The sequence below is a fragment of the Dipteris shenzhenensis genome, chromosome 6 (assembly GCF_047967505.1).
Source record: "Dipteris shenzhenensis isolate YYH24624 ecotype China chromosome 6, Dip_SZ_1.0, whole genome shotgun sequence".
Taxonomy (NCBI): Eukaryota; Viridiplantae; Streptophyta; class Polypodiopsida; order Gleicheniales; family Dipteridaceae; genus Dipteris; species Dipteris shenzhenensis.
In genome coordinates, this window is record NC_141601.1 from 34,820,532 (window position 1) to 34,840,613 (window position 20,082).

At 45.0% G+C, this 20,082-nt stretch overlaps 1 protein-coding gene across 2 annotated transcripts; it reads right to left on the reverse strand.

Moving 5' to 3' along the window:
* Positions 1-541: 541 nt before the first annotated feature.
* On the reverse strand, positions 542-18,621 carry LOC147901103 (uncharacterized). 2 transcript variants are annotated; one of them, XM_087375630.1, is made up of 9 exons: positions 16,445-18,621; positions 13,230-16,285; positions 12,718-13,118; positions 12,417-12,632; positions 11,873-12,300; positions 11,650-11,741; positions 1,405-1,560; positions 1,202-1,280; positions 542-1,026 (listed from the first exon to the last, which is right to left on the reverse strand). In XM_087375630.1, exons 1-7 carry the CDS (start codon positions 18,130-18,132, stop codon positions 1,427-1,429), a joined length of 6,015 nt encoding a protein of 2,004 aa, XP_087231756.1. In that variant the 5' UTR covers positions 18,133-18,621; the 3' UTR covers positions 542-1,026; positions 1,202-1,280; positions 1,405-1,426. The 2 variants fall into 2 exon arrangements, with proteins under 2 accessions (XP_087231756.1, XP_087231755.1); XM_087375629.1 differs by having other exon boundaries at positions 542-1,043.
* Positions 18,622-20,082: the final 1,461 nt, after the last annotated feature.

Here is a 20,082-nt window from a genome sequence, read left to right on the forward strand (position 1 = left end):
TCATGGTGCATAATACGTGACGCCACCTGGGGCAACCTCACGCGGACAGAACCGACGAGGGTGATAGTGGTACTTGTCCAACAGAGGCCACGACTAGGAGACAGCAATGGACTAGCAGACTTGCCGACGTCAGCACTCTATGGCGAGTCTCTCTAGCAAAACCCTCTTATCCATTCTTGGTGGAAGTGGACCACCACAATGATACCGCACCATAGTCTCCCTGGACTCAAATACTCGGTAAAAGTGTTTGCGGCTGCCCCCTTAGTGGCTCTATGCATTCAGCTTATTGTATCTTGGTTTTTTAGTCTCATAAACCCAACGACTTTAATAAGCTTTCTTTCCTGTTTTATTTGATTCCCCCCTATGCACTGTACCTTGAACATAACGCAAGATTATTTCGCTATACACATCGGCCCATCCTAAATGATTTGAAAAACTCAATCACAAAGGCGGAACCTCGCAAATTGCATAGCATTGCACCATTGGAGGGGGTTTCCACAGCTTCTCCCATTGACAATGCCCGCACTAATGCTCTTACGTTTATACTTTTTATTACCGGGGAAGCTTTACACATCTTTAAATATCTTGCAGTTGTATAGTAAATGCTCCTCCACAAATAGGAATTTGGCACTCCCTTTCAAGACGATTCCCAGAAATGAATTGAATTTCCAATACGCCCTTCATCTTGTTTGAGTGAGGCAGTATAAATTGAGTGCATTTGAGGGCCTCTAAAATAGGATAATTGAAATATCAAGCCACAAGACCACAATTGGACGATTAAAGAATGCCTTATCATGCCTTACTGCGTAACTCAAAGTAGCCCTTATGCTCCTACAGTTTACGCAGCAAGAATACTCACAGATGTAAAGAGTGTAATATACAGTGTCCACTGAAAAGACATTGCAGATGGCCGATCCAGCTCCCACCAAGTAATAGCTACGCATTCCTATGAGAAGCCTTCCGTTCAACTAGCAAGTCCATCCGCAAAACAGGAAACAGAATCCAGAAACCAACTCAGCTACCCCCCTGCAAGAGCGAGCTGTCTGGCGATTTCAAAACACAATCACTCCTGGATAGAGAACAAACTTCTAGGAATGATGAATAAAGAACAAGATCAAAGGCTGCAAGGTGTTGTACAGAACGTGATAGCTTGTGAACTTTAAATGAACTATTAGTCTGAGGTTGCTTTTGTCGATCTGACCTTGCCCCCTTGTTCCAATGCTCCCCATCTCGCCAATTGCCAAGCTGAAAATGCTCAGTTCTTTCCATTCTTACCACACCTGCTATAAAAGTGGGAATAGACGTCAGATGATTGTCACATACAAATCAATACCATAATTAGACCTTTTAGCAACGACTGTGGTCAACAGCAATCAGTATAATAAAGTAACGTTTTACACATACCTCAGAAATAGGCAGATCCGTTTCAATTCTGCACGTAACCCATTGTTCTCCTGTAATCAAGTTCCTCCTTCCAGGTAACGTTATCACTGTCCCAATCCCCACTTCTACTTCTTTGATTGAAGTTTTTGCATTTTCTTGAACCAATTGTTCCAAAAACTACCCAACACAAATCGAATACATGATTTCAATAGTTTATTTATTCGAACATTATGAAACAAAAAAAAAATGATGAACTACAAAGCCTTCTATTACACAGTCCATGTTTCCCACAAGAATGCCCAAGCAATAATTTAGTTGCATGCCTCATTCAGTGCTTCTAGAGGTCTCATCTCTAGAACTACATGATTACAAATCATGGACAAATGTCCCATGAAAATCTACAGAAGTTTTGAAAGGATCTGGACTACAAACATCTATATATACCTTCATAAGACTAGAATATATCCAATCTTATAAATTAAAATTCTTAGAGAGCAAGCATCCTCTCTAGGAAGCAGGTGATACGCAATATGGCAAACAAGTGCTGATTGGGGCTTTGACGATGGCATGGCTCTCATGTGGGGCCCATGGGACCACTCTAGATGAGAATAATGAACAGTGCATGCCATCAAAAGCTCTTGATGAGAATAATAGAACAGTGCATGCATGTATCTTCAATGTCCATTCTCGGACTTTGTGTGTGTCTCTCTGTGTGTATGTGCTGAAGCTGCCCTCATTGGTCGCTCCTCTCCGAAAGTTCTCTCAGCAAGCAGTTATCATTTTCTTCCCAAGGAAGTTACCTTCAGCAAATGATGTAGCTCAGTGGGTTCAGGCTTTGTTGGGAGGTTGCTTTGTTGAAGGAGTATACTTTGCTTCTAGAGGTTTTTATGAAGTGCACTTTTTGGATGCCTCATATCGTCAGCAGACATTGGAGATGTCACCTCTATTCTATGGCAGACAAATGGTGCATGTCATGCCATGGTCGCCAAATAAGGATTATCACGGTCTCATTCGACATCACTGCCCTGTATGGGTTGAGGTAGTGGATTTTCCGGATTATATGAGGGCTGAGTTACCAAGTCTGGCAGCTACTTTGGGGCAAGTTGTATGCCCATCCCGTCCTTCGGGTAATCGAAATCGGTTTTGTGTTCTTTGGGATACAGATCACCCAACCCCTCCTTCCATTGCGGTAGAGGTGGAGGATGTTCCCTTGGGCGAAAATTATTTTGACTTGAAATGGGGAGTATATTCAGGTGCTTGTTTCACATGTCATAAGTTTGGCCACCTAGCCTCACAGTGTCCTACAGTCCTGCATCAGCTCCCACCTACAGCTATTGCTCCAGAAAATACTTCCCCCCCAACTTATGGTCCGGGGCCTAAGGCTATGCCTAGCAAGTTGGGTGATGTGGCATCTAACTCTGTCCCTCCCAAAGAAAATGTGGTTCAGGTTTCAGCCAAACAAAAGGATAAGGGAAAGGGCAAAATTTCAGAATCTCATGCCTCTCCTCAGGGTGCCTGGCAGCAACCTAAAAAGGTATTTGCGCTCAAGCCACGACCGTTACAATCTCGCCATTGGGATGCCTCTACTTCCACCCCTGGTCAATCGCCAAATAAGGATTATCACGGTCTCATTCGACATCACTGCCCTGTATGGGTTGAGGTAGTGGATTTTCCGGATTATATGAGGGCTGAGTTACCAAGTCTGGCAGCTACTTTGGGGCAAGCTGTATGCCCACCCCGTCCTTCGGGTAATCGAAATCGGTTTTGTGTTCTTTGGGATACAGATCACCCAACCCCTCCTTCCATTGCGGTAGAGGTGGAGGATGTTCCCTTGGGCGAAAAATATTTTGACTTGAAATGGGGAGTATATTCAGGTGCTTGTTTCACATGTCATAAGTTTGGCCACCTAGCCTCACAGTGTCCTACAGTCCTGCATCAGCTCCCACCTACAGCTGTTGCTCCAGAAAATACTTCACCCCCAACTTATGGTCCGGTACCTAAGGCTATGCCTAGCAAGTTGGGTGATGTGGCATCTAAATATGTCCCTCCCAAAGAAAATGTGGTTCAGGTTTCAGCCAAACAAAAGGATAAGGGAAAGGGCAAAATTTCAGAATCTCATGCCTCTCCCCAGGGTGCCTGGCAGCAACCTAAAAAGGTATTTGCGCTCAAGCCACGACCGTTACAATCTCGCCATTGGGATGGCTCTACTTCCACCCCTGGTCAAGCCTCTACCCCTGCTGATAGCCTCACTTCTCAACTATGGGTTGATGTGCTAAAGAGGGGCATCCCTGTATGTGACAATGATGAGGATTATAGAGCTAATGATCCAGGAGGCCAGGTGGACGTTGATGTCATGGCTGAGGCCTGACAGCTTATACCTTTACTATGCTTTTTGGTTCGGCTGTACATATCTTCTATGTCTACTTCAATTACTTGCATTACATACAATGTTCAAGGTCTTTGCAATGTCAATAAGTGGAGACTTTTTTGGCACTATGTACATAGAATGCACCCCGATGTAATTTCTTTACAGGAACACAACCAACACTTCTTGGCTGGCCAGCAAGGCCACTTTGCTGGTTATGATATCTTTTATGCTGGTACAATGCACTTTTCGGGGGTCTGCATGCTGGTGAAACATGATATGCAGCCCACGGTTGCTTACAATGACCCCCAGGGTCGATGGATGGTGATCAGATGCATCTGTCACGCCGATCTTTATGAAATAGCATCTGTTTATGCCTCTCAAACTTCTGCGACAAGAGCTCGAATGTGGGCCTCCCTCAAACAATATCCATGGCTGTCCAATGCCTTTTTGTGTGGAGACTTTAATAACTCGCCTGCCATCCAAGACAATACCACTCATCGTTCTCACATGATCCCCACTGAGCTTCGACATTGGGAGGATATGCTTTCTTTCTTGCATGCAGAAGATTTATGGCTCTCAACAAGGGATAGAGATATGGGTTATACATACCGTCACAATGCCTTTACTCATTACTGGGCTCGACTTGACAGATGGTATTTGTTGCATGCTCAACAGTATGCTAGTTTTACATGTGCACTATGGGTTGATCATTCCCTCTTGCTATCTGATCACTTTCCAGTATGCTTGACATTATCTATAGCACGTTTGACAGATGATATGCCTTTTTTTGGTCACCGCCTACTCCATGTTAATAGTGCTTATTTGCTTCATCAACAATTTCAGAACATGGTGAGAGTGGTTGTCCGCCCCCTCCTCTTACATGCTCAAGAGGACATGGATTTCGCTTGGATCAGTCTTGCTCATCGCTTGCAGGCTGTTATTCAAGATTATGGACGGAGTTACATGGGAAACCTCAGGCTTAAGCTGAAATGGGCTCAATCTCACAAGCAACAAATGGATGTAATCAGCTCTTATAGGCAGCTCACCTCCTCTGAACAAGATTCTTGTGCTTATACGGTTCATATCATCCATCAAAATGATCTTCGCAAATTAAAAAAGTGGCAAATCCGAGCTCGCATGAAACCCCTTTTGGATAAGGGATGCTCCTCCAAAGCCTTCTTTAAAAGCCTGCATGCGGATAGGCGAAAGAAGGATATTTGCAGGATCAGGAAAGATGATGGCACCTGGACCACCTCCAAATCAGAATTGGAATCGCAATGTTCTAGTCATTTCCAGCATCTCTTTTCTCCTCAGCCTGATCATTCGATGCAAGTGAATGCAGCTAGGTCTCAATTTCTTATGCATGTTCAGCCTATATTGTCTCGGGAACAGGCTCATGCATTGGAGCAGCCCTTTATGCTTAATGAACTGGATGATGCTTTGAGTCATTTACGTAAAGGCAGCTCTCCTGGTTGGGATGGATTGACTGTTGAATTTTTCCGTGCATTTTGGGGTGATCTCAAGAACACTCTTCTTCTTATGATCAATCATGCTTGGGCAGAACAATCTCTTCCTCCTTCTTGGAAACATGGCCTTGTCAAATTGATCCCCAAAAAAAGGTTGTGTGAGACAATGGCTGATTGGCGGCCCATATCTCTTATGCCAGTCATTTACAAACTCATTGCCAAAATGATTGTCCTCAGGGTTCGATTCATTTTGCAAGCAGGACTTCATCCCAGGCAGTATGGGTTTGTTCCCTGAAGGCAGATTACTGACAATATCTCCAATGCCTTGCTTGCAATTGAGTATGCCAAATATTCCAAACAAGATGTTCTCATTTTGCAAGTGGACATTGCGAAAGCATTTGATACTGTCCATTGGGATTTTATTTCTCAGACTATGCATAAATTGGGATTTGGCCCTCGGCTAGTCCATATTATTTACCGGTTCTATTCTCATGCCACTGCGCAGTGTCTGCTTGGTGGTGGGTTGTCAAGAACCTGGACTATGACCCGCTCAGTGAGACAGGGCTGCCCTCTTAGTTCGCTACTGTATGCCATTGCTACTCATCCGTTATTGTTGCATATGGACCATCTTGCAGATACAGGGCAACTTCATGGCTTGCAAATTCCACGGGCACAGCCATTTCTTGCACAGGCATATGCTGATGATTCATATTTCATGCCCAGGAATTCTCAAAGTGACCTCTCTCATTTGATGCATACTCTGAATGATTTTGGCATAGCTGCTGGACTGCATATTAACTTTCAGAAATCAAATCTTCTAGCATTGAAAGAAGCTGATTGGCATGCACTTCTCTAGCCAGGCCACATTATTTCTTCCCATACTATTGTGAGGCATTTAGGGTATCCCATTGGCTGGAATACTACCCCTCAACAACAGCTCAAATAGGTGCTTCAAAAGATTAACAAGAAGCTGGAATACTGGCATTTGTCCACTTGGCCTCTACATGTTCGACTTCGGATAGTACAGTCCATCATTATGGCATATGTGCAATTTTATTTGCCTCTTCTTCCCTGGTCTTTTAAGCTTTTGGCTTCCTATATGTCCCAGGCTATGGAGATATTTTGGAAAAGCAAATCTCACAAAAAGGCTTTGCGACTACTTCCCATGCAGTCTGTTTGTTCACCTTAGACTCATGGGGGACTGAATATTCTCTATCTTCAGTTTCATATGTTGGCAAGAAAGAGCACTATGATTGCTGATTTTTTTCAGCAAAAACAGCCATGGGCTATTATGCTAGCAGCTATGTGTGGAAACATGACGTCCCATGCATATGGGCATTGGATTACAGATCACTGGGAGGCAGTCATGACCACATTTCATGGGAAAATTCCTGGTTGTCCTGTTTCTACTGCTTTTATTCATGATTGGAAGAGAATTCTCTCTTATGCTAAATGGTCAGGTGCTTCTTCCCATCATGGTAATTCTCTTCGCTTGGAAAGCATCCATTGGAGCAAGGTGTTTGAATCGCCTCTTGCTTTACAGGCACCTATTAAAGCATATAATCTTATGAAATTGGGCATAAGATTTGTCGGAGATGTTGTGGACCAACATGGTTATGTGCTTTCATTTCCACAAGCTTGAAGGACATTCCCCTTGGGTCTGCATCATAGGCCCATTTGGAGAATACTTATGTTGCAGCCATTTGTTCCTGTTCCTCCACTATTTGTACAGGACAGATTACTGGACTGGAATCTGACTTCCTTATCCGCTACCTGTTCACTTTCAATGCACAATCTGACCTCCTCGATGGTCTACAGATTTCTTCTTCCACCGCCATGGATTGATAAGCATGCTAACACTCTTTGGAATTTGGATAGGCCTTTATCTTGGTGGCAATCACAACTCAAGAAAATTTGGAAAGCTAAATTGCCATTGAAACAGAGGCTTTTCTTTTGGAGATGTATAGTGGGAGCTTTTTCCATTGGGGCGAAATTGGCAGCACGTCGTATTGCTTCCTCTTCCTGCCCCCGTTGCTCTCATCACCATGAGACAGTTCCCCATTTGTTATGGTCTTGCCCGCACTCTCGGATATTGATCACTCATGTCTCTCATTTGCTGCGGCTTCGGTTTCCCTCTTTCAGATTCGGGAAACTCTTCTGGATGTTTGGATGCTTCTCATCTCAAATGTCTCCCTTCCTCCTTTTCTTTCACTGGGCTCGTTTCTAGGTACTATGGACTATTTGGACACAGAGATTGCATCCTAGGATGGGACAACAGTTTCCTCAGGCATATGCTTTCTTCAGAATGTCCCTCAAGCAATCTTTATATGATAGTTATGCTGCGAGGGACTTGGATGCTACGAGTCTTGAAGTGTTTTCTGACTATTTTTGAGTTCTTCCATTAGGCTCCTTTTTGGAGTCTAATGTCATGTACATTGATTTCATGTTAATAATATAGTTACTGGTTTCACCCCAAAAAAAAAAAGTGTGTGTGTGTGTGTGGGGGGGGGGGGGGGCGCATGCGTGCGTGCTTTTTCTAATATAAAAACAAATAGATTTCACCCCAAATGCATGTGTGAGCGCACACGTGTTGTGTGTGTGCATGTGTGCATGCAAGCATAGGAGATAGCATCCGTTGCTCTAGTTGCACACAACTAGCATTGCTGCAGAAATTGAAAATGAGACTTCTCATCCATAGTGCCATGCAGGTAAGCCAGTGTTGGGACATATTTACTCACCTGTGTAGAAGAGACAAAAATACGGTTCTTTCAGCACCAAGATATTGGCACACTACCCAAGCTGCATGTAAAATACGTGAGATCTCTAGGCTGGTTGGCAGTGGTCACATATACCAGGCTATCAACTTTGTGACGACTGTAACACCTCTGAATTAATGAACTTAATGATGGGATCAACTAAAGGCTTGCGATTGCTTCCTTTTCTGATGAAAGATCCTTCTATCAAATGAAAAAGAATACACCAGAGTGAGATGTCTAGGCTGGTGGTGGTCACGTATACAAGGCTATCAACTAGTGACAACATAGCAGCTCTGGATTAATAAAATTAATGCTGGGATTAACTGAAGGCTTGCAATTTTGAAGAAAAGATCCTTCTATCAATTGAAGAAAGAATACACAAGGAAACTCCTACCTAGGTTCCCTATCTTGGCTGTGCAAGGCAAAGCAACTGTAGGAGTATACCGGTAAGAGTGAATTATTTCTTGGTTGCGTGTAACGTGTAGAAGTGCGGGCATCATCACACTTGAGGTTCACATACCCGCAAAGATTATGCGGTCCTCATCCTGCTTTGGGTAGAAGCAGAAATAATCTTCCAGCTTCGTAATCCACTCACTCCTCCAAGCTCCAGCTCATTAGGTGTGCGAAGTCCCTTTGAACTTACGCACTATGAGTTTGTCCTTGACGTCCTTGGCTGCATAATTCCTTGTGCGTAACTTCTAGAAGTGCGGGCATCATCACGCTTGAGGTTCACATAACTGGAGAAAGACATCTCAAGTTTGATTGCCTCAAGTAGGGCCTTATACGAAGGCAAGGAGTCTGACAGCATCTCATCAAAAGTGGCCTGCTACCCACCACTAACCCCCTCTTGCATCTCATCAAAAGTGGCCTGCTACCCACCACTAACCCCCTCCTGCATAGTAGCTGCTACCATTTGATGCATTGGCTGCGTCTAGGTGTATGTGCTCACTAGTGGAGCAATAGGTGCGTGAACCCTCTTTGCCAAATGCATCTCTCTGAAACAATGGCATGCCAAAGGGCTGAGAAGAGGACTGACCTCTCTCCCACAGGTGTGGGCTGCCATATAAACAAAAACCAGCTTGATGCTTACTCGCTGGTGTGGTGACAGAAGCACTAACCGGATGCATACCCACGGGAGGACCCAAACTAGACGACTCGGCCTGCATAGATGCAGAAAGTTGTGATCCAAAAGATGGCCTGACATCCTGCAAGAAGGTGCTCTACGGAACAAAGAATGCATCATCCAAGTCCAAATAATCCCCATGCTAGGGTACATGCAACCGTCCAAAAGGCTGATGCTCATAGGCACGGCGGGCATCTACCATAAACCCCTGCGTGGAGCAGAAAATACATCCTGATTGTCTGAGTGGTCCCCTTGCTAGGGTGCGGGCTGCTGCCCCTTGTCATGCATAGCCTGGCCGATCTATTGCTCGAGTTGCTGTCCCATCTGGGCAAGAGCCGTATCCTGCATAGCCATGGCCGTGGTAAGCTGTTGGCTAAACTCTTGTCCCATCTGGCGGAAACCACCCTGGAGCATAGAAGCAAGGGCATCCAAAAACTGTCTACGTTGCCTGCGCTTCTCGAGATGCAAGAGAGAGAGGTTGAGTTGTAGGGATCTCTCTACCACTAGTGGATGCACCCACTGTGGAAGGCAATTGCTCATGCTGAGTAGCCTCATGACACTGTCATGCAATGTATCACGAGGGGCACGCTTGGTGCCATGGTGACTTTCACTAGAGAAAGAAGCTCGAATGCTGGCAAGGAAATGAAGTGGACTCAGAGGTAGACAGCAAAACCCTACTGTAATGAGCACCTAATATAATGTGCAGAACCACTAAAAGAACCGATGGCGAAGCTCGATGAAGAGCTTCAAAATGGAGCCAAAATGACTCCAAACGGGGCTGTGAAAGGCCCCTAAAAAAGGCTAAAAATGACTTTTTACCCTTCTTTTTTTTTTGGGGGGGGGGAGAGGGGGGGGTGAAGGGGGGTTCCCTATGTCACCTAGGACTGTTAGTACAGCACTAACCTAAGACCTCTAGGGCAATTAGGACACTGACTTAGTCTAACCCAACCTAACCTGCTAATTGAACCCTAGTTAAGCTAACCTGACTTACCAACCAACCTAACCCACTAATTTAACCTACCTAAACCTAAACCACACCCTAACTACTAACCTAACCAACCACTAGCTAACCGTAGTTAAAGACTCCAAGCAGCCAGCATCCCATGACGGCCGACGTGGCATAGCGTGGCGATAAGTGGCGCAAGGGCGTGGCTAAGAGGACCTTAAGGGCATGACGACGGGCGATAGATGGGCGGCCGCTCAAGACTTCACCGCATCGCCGGACATGGTGTTCAGACGACGGGAGGGGAGCAGAATCATGGCAAGGAAACAATAGCAGGGATGGATGGCAATCCAATGAGACGGCAAGGTTCCTCCGATCGTTATCTATTTGGGATGGATGGAAATCAAGGAACTCGTCGTTGATGATATATGGTCGTATCGTCATCAAGCCCAACTGTGCAGAGCATTGTCCGCGTGATCCTGCAGTCCACTATAGGCTGGTTCGTCTAGTTAGCGCCCGCCTACGTTAGCTGTGGTAGAGGTTCGCAGGAGGATGTGCCATCCTAGTCCTTTGGCCGGTGAGGTATCCTATCCCCAAGCACTCCTCTAAGCGTATGCAAACTCCCACAGCTAGTCTTCAACGCTCGTGGCTTCTGGACGAGCAGATTGCAGGAAGATATGATGATAATGTGATAGGAGCAATGCTAGAAGGAAGATTACAACAGGGTGGACCAAATACCCCATGCGAGGAGCCTAATGTAAATGTTTTTCAGACACAATTGAAAAGGAACACCCTTAAACTTCCATTTCAATATAAAGTGATTCTATACAGGTTATAAAGTTCCCTGGTTCTCGTCTCCTGTTATTGCTTTCCCTACGTTCACAATTCTCAAAAGAGAATTCTAGTGCTTCTGTTGTCGTTCAGCCACGACCAAACGAAAGCTATTTCACCCTTGCAATTCCAGTTCAATATAAAGTGATTCTATAAAGGTCCCTGGTTCTGGTCTCCTGTTATTGCTTTCTCTACACTCACAATTCTCAAAAGAGAATACTATTGCTTCTGTTGTCATTCAGCCACAATCAAAGGAAAGCTATTTCCACCTTCACTTGTTCCTTTCCCAAAATATAGGTGCTATTTTTCATCTCAAAACAAAGAAGATACATCCTGGGACCGCAGTCAACCCACTTCTGTAAAGGACTTTGTTTTATGAGCTCACATTCACCTTCTCAATCTGCCATCACCTATGATGAAGGAAGCAACAGGATGATAGTTTTCAGGTGACATGCACGCACTCAAACAGACAATGATGGCCTTATATTAGAAATTTTAGATTTGGGAGCTAGACTAAGTTTAGGAGAGTCCTATTGATCCACTTTTCCTTGCATCCCAAAAACTTTGCTAAGCCATTCCCAAAACGAACTGCAATTACTATAATTTATGAAGAATGTTGCTCTCTCCGTTTCACCAGGACATCTTTCATATCATGCATGTTCCTCCCATAAAATGTCCTTGCACAAATGAACTGCTTCCTTAAAGAGCTTCACTAAGCATTGACCATATATGAAAATCTGGTGCACTCGAACATTCATTAGCCGACAGAAGGTACTCACTCTCTGCAAGGCTGCATGTCTTGTCACTTGAAAAAATCTGATCAGGATCAATACACTGTTGCCGTGATAGGTGAGGCGCCAAATTGTCCCACCTGATTCAACCATGGAGTGAGAACATGTTTTGATGCAGCAGTGCGCACAACAGTGAGATTTCAAGCTGCCTGCAATGCAAATGGAAGTCACAAGGCGGCTTCAAACATTGAAGAAGAGCTTAAGTAATCACCTTGCCCACAAAGGGATTGGTTTCCTTGTTTTCTCTTCATCGTCGTCGTTGTCACTTTCTGATCTGTAGGGAGAGATTTCATAAGACTCTATCCCATTTTCCAGATTGGTTAGAGGGGGGTGAGCATTTTGGAGATTGGACAGAGGAGTGTGTGAACTAAAGCCTCTGGATATCTTGCACTTCGAATGGCCAGCCTGGAATATTCGTCCTGCAGGGACCATCGTCCCAGAACCACCAACAAATGAAGAAGTTGTCGAATGACAATTTGCAAAAGCCCCATAACCTGCCATACATTTTGAAACACTAGTGGCTGTCCCTCCTTCCTCTGATGTTTGATAACTCATCCCTCTTTCTCCAGCGCGAAATTTGAAGGCCTCCCAATCAACAGATGTATTCACTGACAAGCTATCGACTGACATTCCAGAGATCTGAACAATGCAACCAAGAAAAGTCAAATTATATAATTTCTTATGTAAACATTTTCTCAAATAAAAGATGGTCAATGCAGAGATAGCAGATGCATCAATTCAGGGCAAAGCTATACCTTCTTGCTAGCACCTCGAACAATTGGTTCCTCCTCAAGTACTCTGGCACGAAGCAAAGCTTCTTTTCGCTTTCTTTCTGCTTGCTTTTCTGCAAGCGAAGCTGCCTTCACTTGGAGGTCTCTCTTCCTTCGACGCTCAGCTTCTTTCTCCTTTTCAATTCGTCGCTGCCTCTTGAATTCCTCCTCGTGAGCTTTCCTTTCCCGTTCACGTTCCTCCTGCAACGTTTCAAGTCAGAGATTTAAGACCTACTTCAATGACACACTACAAAATTTTACATAATCTGTAGTGTAGACGACATACCAACGCCTTCCGCTTCTGTTCTTTCTCATCCAGCCCCAGTCGTTGCCGTTCTTCTTGTTCTTTTCTTAACCTCTGTATTTCCTCCACTCGCTTGCGTTTCTCCTCTCGTTCTCTCCTCTCTGCATCTTCACGTTTCCTCTTTCTATCTGCAAACTCCGCCTCCTTTTTCTTCCACTCTTCGTCCTTTCTCCTCTGCTCCTCTTCTTGTTTCCTGGCTTTCTCCTGATCCAATTTCAACTTGAGCTCACCTACGCGCTTCACCTTCTCGGATATACCCTTCTGGGAGAACTCAGACTCATTGCACTCCAATTTCCGCATCTTTCGTTCATTCTCCCGTCTCTCCTCTTGTCTCTTAGCGACTTCAGCTGCTTCGAGCGCCTTAACTCTTACCTCTCTCTTACCTGAAAGCCGCTAATACATGATAGGGTTCAGCTGCAAATTGCTCTAGTATTTTTAGCCTTAATATTTATAACAAAGTTATAGCGTGATAAATCATGATGTGACAATCTCACCATTCAGATATGGCAATGGTGCTGGTTTTTGCTGAACAAGATCCAGAAAAGAGCTGGTGTTGACAGCAAGGTTGTAGCGCTTGTAGGAACTCTCTGAAGTCTCCATAGTTTGATTAGTAGTATTGCCTAAAACCTTTCTTACTTTACCGGTCTCCTGCTTCAAACCTGTCTCAAAATCATTTGTATCAACTGATAAGAAGCTAGGACTTCTATTCTCCTTGCTATGCTCTTCTACTTGACTATCAAGGTTCAAGCCCCAATTTTGCTTTTTTGGTCTGGTGATGCTCCCAGCATTCAAACTAGTGCCCATAAATGTAGAAAATGTGTCATCCATATGTTTTACCCCTGAGCACCCTGCAGACATGTTGCAGGGCTCTTCGTTTTTTGTGAAGTGTGAACTAAGGTCAAACAGTGTTTTTATATTCGACCCTTTTTTACAAGGTTTATCCTCGTCGATACTATCCCAGGAAGTATCACGTGGTCTATTTCTCAAGGCTTCAGATTGAGAAAGTGCATGTGGAATCTCTACCAGTCCATATGACGGACTATCTCCTCCTTTCAATGATGGCCTTGAAGCAGCCCACGAGACAGGAGACCTATCTGGCTTCTGTTCGCGTAAACTTTGTTCTGGACTCCCATCCATTAATAACTTGAACCTTTTGGAGACATCACATGCATCCACCAAATAAGCTCCCGGCGATCGTTCTCTTTTCCTTCTGCTGCTGTTGACTGTTCCCTGCAGCATAAGCTGATTAAATCGGAGGACATCTTTTTCATCCACTTCAATGCATCCAGCTTGGATAGGATGAGCATTTCCATTAGAGACAGCTTTTCCTGCTGATTTGATTGCACTAACGATCTCCTCAGAGGTCCTAGTGATAGACTCTGTTATACCTGCAGTGGCCAATTCCTTTTTGCTTTCTGATTTCTCAAGTTCTTCTTTCTTCCTTTGTGTACCATTGCTGCTCTCCTCAAGTCTGCATGTTGGAGCAGGAGAGACATTACAATCCATGTAACTGCTACTGTGACTCATGCCATTCTGAGATTCATGTGGTGGCCTCTCACCACATTCTGCGTTCTGGAAGCACCCGGTGAGCTTTATAGCTGATGTTTTACAGTTCAATATGCTGGAGGGATCCAATTTATTTCCCTTGCTTTCACATTCCGGGCTAAAAGAGGGCGTACAATCCATTTCGCTGCTGCCATTACTTATATCATTATCCAAAAAATCTCTCTGGTTTGTCTCCGTCTGGAGGTGAAAGGCAGGCATAATAGTCAGTGTACTCCCTCGCCTAATGGAGCCTTTCGACTTGGCCGCCAGTGGTTGTTTGTGCTTGGTCAAAGGGGTTCGAAAAGTACTGTGTCTAGCAGAATTGCCCCCCAGTGACAGATATCTTCCTGACCTACCTGTGTTACAGTTATTGAAATCCGATTCTTGACTCAAAAGCATCATATCCTTACCTTGTAAAGCAATGCTCTCTGTCGTCTTGCATTTGACTGTAGACTCTGTCTGAGCAAGCCTCAAAGAGCTTCTCAAGTGGCCTTCACCATCATTTTCTTCCAAATCTGGCTCCCGTTCTGGGGTGTTGAAGAGTGCTCCACTATTGCTCTTCTCTTCAGAACCAAGCTGCCTAAGGCATTTCCTATTATCCCTAGAGATTTTACATATCGACAGCAAAGGAACTTCCACTGACTTACTTGTGGAGCAGACTAAGTGTGGAGATGATGTTGCTCCCACATTGCAAAGCTTCTTTGAAGAAGAATTGCAAGCTTCCATATCTTGAGAATCCATATAATCCTTGTAAAGAACATCTTCTGTTTCTGGTACAGATAGCTTCACTTTACCATTGTCATCACCATTCACTTCTCCAGAGGGGGTGTGAGAATCAAGATCTTTCAGTAAATTACGTGCCAAAAATCCAGATTGTCTTGTTTTGCCCATAGAAGGCTGTGATATCTCGCTTCTGGAGACCATAGTATCCCACAAGTTATCAGCAGCACTCTTGTCACTTTTGACTGCACACCTCATGGAGATTGGAGAGATTTCTCTATCAAATTTCGGTTGCATACTGCTCAAAAGCTCTGCTGTGGTAAGCTCTTTATGGGGGCCACCCTTTTCCAGAGACCTTGTGCATCTTGATGTAGAAAACACGTGTTCTGTATCTTCTTTTAATTTTATGTTCAAATCTGGAGACTTTTGCACTCTAATCCTCCCAAGGGTGCCATTTCCTGCACCTTCCAAATTCATTTGAGATGCAGTTAGTGTCTTAAACTTTGTCCACCATTGTGACTGATCCAGGTCATTGAGCACCGCATTAGTACTTTCAGAATTCACTACAGCTAATTCCAAGGATTTGAGCGCATCATCAATTATGTGCTCTTGCACACTGGGAGATGGAATCAGAGTTTTTCTGTCTGTAACTTGCTCTTTTTCAATCTTTGAAAACATTTGATCACCTTCTGCACTTCCCAAATCACTATTAGCCCTTAAATGGGTCTCCCCAGCAGCTTTAGGCTGCACCCTGGCCAGTTCCATCTTCTCAGTACTGCCCACTAAAGAGCATCGCAACCCCAGACAGGCTTGGTAAACCTCTTCCTGATCTTCTCCCAAAGAAGCTTGACATAATGGACTATCATCTCCGTCTGCCCTTGCACAACTAGCTCTGCAGTTCTTTGGTGTTGATGAAAATTCACCAGGTCCTTCAGTAGTTACAGGGACTACACAGTCCCCAAGGCCTTTGAGGTCAACCCCTACAGTCCCCTTGCTGTTGTCCTCCCTGATAACAGGCTTATGTTCCTTCCCATGTTGTTCAAGAAACAGGGGATCTTCTCTACAAGACTGAATCTCAGAGAGTGGGGCAGTGGTTCTCATCCTGGACAATCCACCCATATCTTCTCTTTTTGAAACCAATCTAGGTTCTTCAACACACACGTCCCCTGCTGAAGTACTACAATCGTTTACTTTAGTGCCAATGCATGAAGCATATTCAGAAAGCTTTGCATATAATTTTGCTAAGGGAGTACCGTCCATTGGAAATACCGCAATATGTGGATCACTGCAAATATTCCAATCAAAAGTTTATTGAAAATGGGGCAGGGAGATGGTGCAAAAGGCAGAAAGATGACAAAAGAAATGGAACCGTGGACTTTAGATTAGTGAACATTGTCTATGTCATATCATAAAGGATATTTGGCGTAACTGTTCATCATGTTACCTGATATGGTATGAGCTGCTCCGGGCTCTGGGTTCACAGCCTATCCTTGGACTTGATGCATCAGACGAGACCTTCTGGCAGTCCTGAATGCACAGTGGCTGTGGTTTACAATTTGCAGCCATGTTAGCTCCAAAACCGTTCCTAGTAAGTGAATACTCTCTTTCCAAACATGGCAAGGCTTCAGAAGTAACAATCCCATTCATACACGTGGGCATTTGGAAGATATCACTCGTTCCACAAAAATCCTGCTCCACAGGTATGTTGACTTCAGCTTCAGGACCATGTTTGCAACTGGTGCCTATGGTCTTCCTAGGGCAGGTGACACGACCACACAATCTCTCCAGCACACAGAGAGGCTGAGAAGTGTCAATTCTCTGATGGAGATTTCGAGAAGTTGATTCTGGAGATGATATTTTCAATGCAGCATGGCAACTCACATCCTCAGCTCCAAAACATCTTCTTGAACCTGCATCAGATGTAGGCTCTTTATTTAGCTCTTGTATCGAATGGTCATCGTACATTTTTGCACGTCCATCACCTGGCAGCGACTCAGGCCTGCTGGGAGGCTCTTCCTTGCATTGCCAACGTGTACTACATTGAAAACTTGCAACAGAACGCCTCCTAATAGGTAGTTCTGAAGATGACATTTCTATCGCAGAATAGGGGCTCAAATCATCAGCTCCAAAACATGTCCCCAAAGCTGCATCAGACGAAGGCTGTTTACGCTGTTCTTGCATTGAATGGTGAGCGTCCACAGTGCGTACGTCGTCCATCCTGACCCACAAAATGTGCTGTTCATTCTTACCATCCTGACCCACAAAATGTGCTGAAGATGGGCTACATTGATGACTTGCATCGAGAATCTTTCCCATACCTTCAGAAGTTAATGTCTGATGTGCTGAAGACGGTCTACATTGATCACTTGCACCTGGTCCAAGAGAGCTCTGCTTGTCTTCTGTTTTCAGCTCTTCCTTGATGTTAACCATGCTACCTATTTCCTTCAATGCAGATCCTGCCATTGCAGGGGGTGGAGGGATATTAGGTGAGTCGTCTGCGATTGTAGTCCCATTTTTTGTATCAAAGGCAACCACTGGAGAACCTACTTGCTGATAGAGCTCATTCATAGTCTGTTCTGTATAGTCTCCCTTATCACCCCCACATTCCGTCTCACTGCCAGGAAAAGGGACGCACATTTCTGATATCTTTGTAACAGAATTCTTTGTGCGAGACCTTGTCGCTCTTTGCGGGGCAGGTTGCGTAATAGGCTTCCTTTTGGTGCGTGGCCTCAGCATATATTGTCTAGCAGCATGAGGTTCGCCGCTCTCAGTATCAGAGCTGGGATTTTCCAGGCGTGGCTCTGTCTTTGGCCTCAGCATATATTGTCTAGCAGCGTGAGGTTCGCCGCCCTCGATATCACAGCTGGGATTTTCCAGGCGTGGCACTGCCTTTGACACAAAGTGCTTCTTCTCCGTCCCAAGTGATGGAATAGGAGGCACTGAGATTGCGGTGTTTTGACAGTCCCATACAGATGGGGGTTGCAAATTTGCGAGTTTGATATTGACAAGCAGCGATTCGTGGAACCTCTGCGTATGCTCCCTAAATTGTTGGACAGCATGCTCTATCGATTTGAAAAAATGCCCGTCCAACAAGCCGAGAACGAGGCGCACCGATTCTTCTTCAGAAGCCATGGCACGGTTCAGCGAGCTGATTGATCCTTCCGTTTCACATATCCAGGCAATGCAGGGGCGGAGGGTGCGAACATCTTTCTGGATTTCCGGTTGTTGAGCTGCACGCCATGATGCGAAGGCGCATGCCCGTTTAAGGCGGGCTCAAGAAGACGAGAAACGGCGAAGTATGGAGCAAAGAAGAGGAGCGAAAGTCGAGGGAAGTGCGGTGAAAAACGACGGACATACTTGGGGGATGGACGCCGAGAATTGCTGTGAAGAACGGAAATCCAAGACGATCTTAGCGGGAAACAGCAAGAAGTGGATGGCTGAAAAGCGTCAGGAAGCGAGGGACAAAAGCGACCATGGGAGGAGAAGGAGATGAGGGAAAAAAGGCAAAGAAGCTTGAAAGAGGATCGCCATGGAAGCTGAGCTTGAGCTCTGAGCAAGAAATGGCGAAGCTGCCATGGAAAATACACAGAGCTTTTGCTTTGGAAAGATGAAGATGAAGAGGATGAAGATGATGACCACCGGCTATAGCCGGTTTCACTCACCGGCTCTCCCCGTTGCCCTTTTTCGTTCAAATCCAAAGTAGCCGTTTTTTTGGGCAGCCTTTTTCACCTTGTTTCTTAGCAAATTCGGGGAAAAAATTTTGCCTTAAGCTTGTCTGAACATTAACATCAGCTTTGTCTGAAAATTGAGGCACTTCCCGCTCACGACGATCCCAGCCATTCGATTAAATATTTTTTTACGGATCATAATCTTGAAGTTGTGGAAAATATCACACGCGGCACGCCCCCCACGCCTCTGACGGAAGAGATAAGGGAGAGGTCCACCTTTCCTGCCTCATAAAATGGCTCCGGGGTTGGGAAATGCGCCCCCCCTCCCTTTCCCTACTCCATCTTCTCTCTCCGATTCTCCCCTCCCTCCTGGATGCAAACGGCCTGATTGAGAGGTGATCTTGAGAGGAGAAGGCCCGGAATTGGAGTGGTGGGAGGCAGGTGGCAAAAGAGAGGGAAGAGTGGGGGAGATGCCAAAAGAGAGGGAAGAGAAGGGAAGAGAAGGGGAGTGAAGGGGGGCATCCGAGGGGGAGTTTGCAAGAGCAGCACCATGAACAAAGCAAATTGGCAGATGATGAAGAGGCAAGATCTAGGATGCAAGATTCATTTGGCAATATGACTGATTTTGTTCTCTGCCCTCAGGCACCCTTTCACGCTCACGTAGTGAAGCTTGGTGCCCTCGCTAGCACGAGATTACTTGAATTTTCTTCGATAAATTACAAATTTTTCCAATTGATTCCGATTCAAAATTATCTTTCATTTGATAGCTTTGGATTTTTTAATCCACACGAGCCATTATGATGGGTGTGGTAGTCTTATTTTATTCATCTTTTATGGGAAATGTGAATTGGGTTCAGACCACCCGCCCGCTGACGGAGAAAGAAAGATTTTTGGAGGATGGCCACCAGGTGTAGTGGTTCACACGACTCGACGGTCAAGTTTTATGGAAAAGGTGCTAATTAATTACATCAACATTTGATCGGTAGCGTGGCAGGAAGGATCACTTTGTGTTAGGTGGCACGGATTTAAACCCCTATTATATCATTTCATGGGCAATGTATTCCAAATGCCCACTCGATGGGCAACCTCCATATGCCTGACAAAACTTTTTGCAGACAGAGTTTGCACCCCTTTTTTCCATTCGTCGATGCACCTTCCCACCAATTTTGAGGATGGCCAAGCAAGTGGTGTGAAACCCCCCTTAGAATAATCATGACAGGTGTCTCTCGGTGCTCCCATCTACATCACTTCTTGCTCTGCAAAGGTATGTTCTGCTTGTAGCTAGCAAGTGTATTTCCATGGCCTTTGCTTTCTCTACCATCTGCTTCGCTTTGCCATGCTACTTCATTATTTTGTTGAAGCAAAGGCAAGAACACGCACTTTGTCATGCTTATTGTCATACTCACAGTGACCC